Source organism: Hibiscus syriacus, unplaced genomic scaffold (assembly GCF_006381635.1).
Source record: "Hibiscus syriacus cultivar Baekdansim isolate YM2019G1 unplaced genomic scaffold, ASM638163v2 tig00111843_pilon, whole genome shotgun sequence".
NCBI classification, from domain to species: domain Eukaryota; kingdom Viridiplantae; phylum Streptophyta; class Magnoliopsida; order Malvales; family Malvaceae; genus Hibiscus; species Hibiscus syriacus.
In genome coordinates this window covers 723799-729522 of record NW_024063198.1, presented here as the reverse complement: position 1 = coordinate 729522, position 5724 = coordinate 723799, and the positions used below count along the sequence as shown (strand labels likewise).

The 5724-nt window shown below is 33.7% G+C and overlaps 1 protein-coding gene across 1 annotated transcript; it reads right to left on the bottom strand.

Annotated features, from left to right (window-relative positions):
• Positions 1-869: 869 nt before the first annotated feature.
• On the bottom strand, positions 870-2347 carry LOC120172152. Its single transcript, XM_039179693.1, has one exon. The coding sequence runs from the start codon at positions 2340-2342 to the stop codon at positions 1230-1232; it is 1113 nt and encodes a 370-aa protein (XP_039035624.1). The 5' UTR covers positions 2343-2347; the 3' UTR covers positions 870-1229.
• Between the last annotated feature and the right edge of the window lie 3377 nt (positions 2348-5724).

The window sequence follows — 5724 nt, the reverse complement described above, 5'->3', positions numbered from 1 at the left end:
ACATCAACGATTAGTAGAACTTCTTGTTTCTAGAGAATGAAATTGTTCTTTGAGAGTTCCACTGTATGAAGCGTAGGGAGATGTTGCACAACCACAAAAGTTAAAGACGTATTCTCATAGGAATCCCCCATAGCTTCAACCAAAGGATTCAAAAATCACAAAACAACAAATGTAACAATGAAACAGAAGCATGACCCGACAGAAACAATGGCGAAATATAAGATAGAGAAAGAAAGGTGACACTCTAAATTTTATTGATCAAAGCAAGTAATATTATCAAAGTGAACTAAAATTATATACAAGAGATAAGCAGATGTTGATTGGTTACAGAAAATCTAACAACCCTAACAACTTCAACAAATCACTAATAACATAACGATCATCTTTCTACCATACAACTCACGTGTTTAATGACTTTTTTTTTACATCACGCCTATTTTCAAATAGGTTTATATTATAAATAAGTAACTAAAGTATATTTTTTTATTTAAGTACATAAAGTGTTTTTTTTGATCAAAAGCAATATCTGAACTTATCATAATATGTACCTAAAGTATTTTTGGTTAAAATATGTACATAAAGTACTCAAATGTTTTCATCTAAGCTCAAAAAAATTGATAAGTGATATTAATTAACGAATATTTTAGGTACTTAAAAGAAAAAATTGAATATTCTATATACATGTTTTAATAAAAAAGATAAATTTAAATATTTATTTTAACAATACATACTTTAAATGTTTAAATAAAAATAACATACTTTAAATACTTATTTATGATATAAACCTTCTAAATAAAAAGTTGATACATTAGTGAAAAATATGTACAAAATTACGAAGTAAAAGAGAATCGGACATAAATCCTGTCGAGAGTTGTGTTTTTAAGAACCAATGAAAAAGCGAGTATATAGTCGGGGTACCACAGCAACAGCCATGGTTCCACGTGTATGGTCCCAACGAATAGCATCTCATCACGTGCTTCACCCATGTGCCCTGTGTTCTCTGCCATCATTCTCAAACTGAAACCGTACACCAAAATCCACCGCCGTATGCAGCAGCATCTCCATTATCTCTTCCTCTATCTCCGCCACAATCCCTTCCCCTTCTTCCTCGTACGCCACTACACTTTGGTGCTTCATCTGTGCCAAATCTTTTTCAATTAACCCATCAATGTCTTCTAAAACACGACAATCAGCTCGGGGGAAAGTTCTAATTTTGGAGCACAATGAGCCTATGCGTCTTCGTACTCTAGCGATGTACTTTTCTTTATCGCCGGCGATAGTGGCAATGGAAGTAAAAGCACTTTTATATCTGTCTCTCGGTCAGAGTGTACGTGCGTCGCTTCTTGTTTCTTGTACATTTGGCTCGAACAACTAGATAACTGTGACCCAAGTTTCGGTTTTTGAGCATCTAAGACCTGTTTTTGTGGGATTTTTGCATGACCTAGCTCGTTTGACAATCGGGTTTTCCTGCATTTCCTGTCCGTAATGTTAACTCTGTTGACCGTGGAAGGACGAACGAAAGGCTCCTCTTGCCTTTTCAGCCGTGAACTGAATTTTTCATTGCATCTGCTAGCGGTTTTGGGTGGCTGCCGCTTGTGAAGCCCATTAACTGGCTGAGCCTTGGTGGATGATTTTCGAACTTTGTTGGTTATGTCCGAACCAACTTTCCGGCTGCCAACACTTTGTTTAACCTGCTTCACTGTCAGCCTACCACTTCTGTTATCTTCTTCAAGTTTGAGCTCCTTTTTCAATGATGAGAGACGGGAAACGACCAGGTCTTCAGTAGGGCTCATGTTTTCTTTGTTAATTTGAAGAGACAGGTGGTGGTGGTGGTGATCCATATCAGACCTTCTTGCAGACGATGAACGAGTGCCGCCGCCCATGTGACCGTCCAATGATTTTCTGTGACGAAAATTCAGTGTTGAAGAAAGAGATGGTGAAGAAGGGGTTTCGTTTTGGGGAAGAAGATCAAGTCCCATGAGCCTAGCAACAAGTGTAGGCGACTTGGTCCCTGGAGAACAAGTCTCATTATCTCCAGCTCCAGCTTTTGATCTTCTTGTTTTGATCTGTAATTTAAATGAAGATGATGATGCTTCTTCCTCCTCAGTCTCCGAACTGTTCCTTGGCGCTTCTGCACCTTTAACGACGGTGGTTTGTGGAGAGATGATGGAGTCGTGGGGCTGGAAACAACCATAACCGCCACTGCCGGTGCCGGTAGTAGCACTTTGGCGGGTTACAGGGAAGAGGGGACGATGAAGATCAAACACGTGAAACACAGCAGTGAAGCAACCGGAGGAATGAGTGTCTTTCTTGGCACTTCCCCTATACCAATCTCGGCCCATCTCCAATGGCAGAAGAAGTTGTTAGACGATAGAGATAAGAGAGAGCGTTGATTTTGGGCAAATGACTGAGATAATGTGTTGAATTTTTTTTTTATTCAAATAGTCCACTTCAATAATTATTTCTTATATTATGATGTTATGAACAACAACTTAGAGAAACTCCAAGATTATCCGTGTCTTCACCTAATTTTCTTTTTTCTTTTTTCTCTACAAAATAGAAGACGCATGGAAAACACCCTAATTCAAAAAATAAATTGGTGAAAGCTCTATATCAAGAAAAAAAAATTAAACGCCCTACTTGGGCGAGGAAGCCGTTTGGTTTGAAGAAGAAAAGTTGAAAATTAGGTTATAGGACGAGGGTGACGCCACAAAAGAGGATACGTGTACTCAATTAAATGGAGTTGAATTATTTTTTTTGAATTAATTTAGTTGATTTTTTTATAATTCAAATTTGATTTTAATTGTTTTTAGTCGGGTTAAATTTATAAAATTTGAATCAAATAATTTTTGTTTAAGTTTAATTCATATATTTATAGTGTTATATTATTAATTGATTCTAATATAAATAGTTTATATATATATATATATATATATATATATATATATATATATATATATATATATATATATATATATATATATATATATTAAAATTTTTATATGTTGTCGTAACCGGTTTTCGCCCGGGCACGAATTTTTACTTGGCGAGAAAAATAATGTGGATAAAAAATAATTAAAAAAATGTTTTAGGAGTCACCATCGGCCTTTTGGGTCAGGTAGGTCGAATACCTAAAAATTACCTTTTAAAAGAGTTTTTTAAGAAAACATCAGTTAAAAGATAAACTGATATGCGTTTAACCAAAAATTCGTTCTTTTTAGAAAAAAAGGAATTCGTGGTCGGTTACGTTTAGGGAAGGATTAGCACCCCTATAACACCCAAAATTAGTACTCATTAATTATAAATTGTCTCTATTATTAAAAATTTCAAAATTCAAAGATATATTTAATTTATAATCATGTTATTTCAAATTCATTAATATAATTTTAAGAAAAGATATTAATATATATATATATATATATATATTTAAATTATTTATTTACTTAGAAATATCAGAAAAGGGCTTTTAGGTGCTTTAAGACAGCTCCTTTCTTTAATATTAAAAAATAAATAAATATTAAAAAATTTATCTAAAAATAATTAAAAATAGATTAATATATATATAATTTAAAAATAGGATAATATCAACAAAAAAACTTCTAGTTGCTTTAAGACAACCATTTTCTTAATATAAAAAATAAATAAATATGAAAATATGATTATTTTTCCTAAAAATAATTTATATAAAATCAAATTTATAAATAGGATAAAAATAAAATAAATAAATATCACTTATTATATAAATATTTTTATGATTAAATAATAATACTAATAATAATAAAAATAAATATATTGAAAATAAACATATAAAATTAAAATATATTTAAGCAATAACTAAAATAAATGAAATTAAAATTATAATAGAAAAAAACAATAAAACTTGTAATAAAAAATAAATGAAAATATTGAAATTAATGATTAAAATGTAAAATATTTAAACTTAATACTCTAATTCGAAATATTACCAGATCTGGAGGTCTATAGTGTAATTTATCCTTATATAATTATTTCGGGGTTAAAATAAAATTTATTAAAGAATGAGGGACTAAATCTAGTATTTATCATAAAATATATAAATACTAGCATGGACTAAAACATAATAAAATAAAGTTCGAAGACTAAATTAAAATGATCAAAAATTGCTTTTTAGTGCCTAAATTGTAAGGATTACAAACTATAGTGATTGCGGACAGGGTTTACCCCTGATGGAAATTACACGCACACCCCTCCTAAAAACGACGTCGTTTGGGGAGGGGTTTAAATACCCCAAATGGCCGGCCCTTCAGGCCATTTATTTCATTTCCTCTCTTTTCATTCTCTCTCTAACTGAGAGAGAATTAAAAATGCTCTGTCCTCTCTCTTCAACTCCCTCATCTGAGGGAAAAGAATTCTGGCCGGCCACCTTACTCCGGCGCCGATAGCCACTGCCGACCACCGTTCACGGTGGCCAGAATTTTGAAAATTATCCCAAACCGTAGATCTACATGTCCTAAGGTCAAATACGACCTCTATTTATCCTAAAAACCCTTAGAATTTCCTAGATCTAGGATTTTACCTTCGAAATCCTAAGGTTTCCGGCGATGTTTCAAGTGCCTCCGATGACAAAGTAAGATCTCTCTCTTTTTTTTTTTCTGGTTTGTTGTTGATTGGGATCGTTGGTAGCTTTCTGTCTTCCTTCATTTTTTTTTCTTCTCTCGTCTCTGTTCTCTGTTGTTGTCCCCTCTTTTTTTTCTTTGCAGGTTCGGTGGTTGCTTTTATAGGCACCACAGTGTCCTCTTCGGACTGGATAATAGGGCAAAGTTTGGTGAGCCACCAAACTATAGTGGTGACTCACTATAGACTTCAACGTGTGCGGCTGCTCTGAGTCTTCTAGAGTCTTTGTCGGAGGCGTGACACTGGTGGAGCGTCGACAATGGCGTTGGCAGCTGTTGGTTGGGTCACTTGGCAGTGGAGGCGTGGCAGCAGCTTCTGGGGACCGTTGGATCAAATTCAGATCCAACGGTGATGAGGAGTTGGCGGCTGCTGGTGATGATACAAACCCTAGATGGGTTTAGGGTTACTATTGGGCCATCTGGGTTGGGTTTGTCCTGATCGGGCCTTCATGTTTTGGTTCCGGGATTTGTAAAACGGGCCTCAGGTTTGGGTCTGAAATGTAATTAAAATTAATTAATTAATAATAATATAATATAATAATAAAACAAAATAATAATAATAAATAAAAAAAATGAAATAAAAACTAGTGTCTTCAGCTGCCACTCTTTGTTCATTCTTGTGCTAACGAGAATAGGGCAAAGACGAAAAAACAATAAGTTTTTTTTCCTTTGACTTCATTTTATTATGATGGAAATGTTGAACAAGTTCTTTTTCTTTGGGATTAGTTCTTCTCATTATGAACTTTTCCATTGGGATGACAATTTATCTCCTTTTGTGATGTAATCTAGCAAAAAAGTTGAACAAATTCTTCTCTTTTTTCAGATGAGTTCTTCTCATTATGAACTCCTTCTAGAAATACTGATACTGATCTATCTCCTTCTGTGATAGAATCAAACAAAGGTTGAACAAGCTATTCTCATTATGAACTTCTTCTTCCTTCTTCAGACGAGTTCTTCTCATTATGAACTTTCTCTGGAAAAATTGATGCTGATCTATCTCCTTCTGTGATAAAGTCAAATAAAGGTTGAACAAGTTCTTCTCATTATGAACTTCTTCTTCCTCTTCAGATAA

Coding starts and splice junctions, on each gene's coding strand:
- LOC120172152 (XM_039179693.1), bottom strand. CDS start 2,342: ATGGGCCGAGATTGGTATAGGGGAAGTGCCAAGAAAGACACTCATTCC.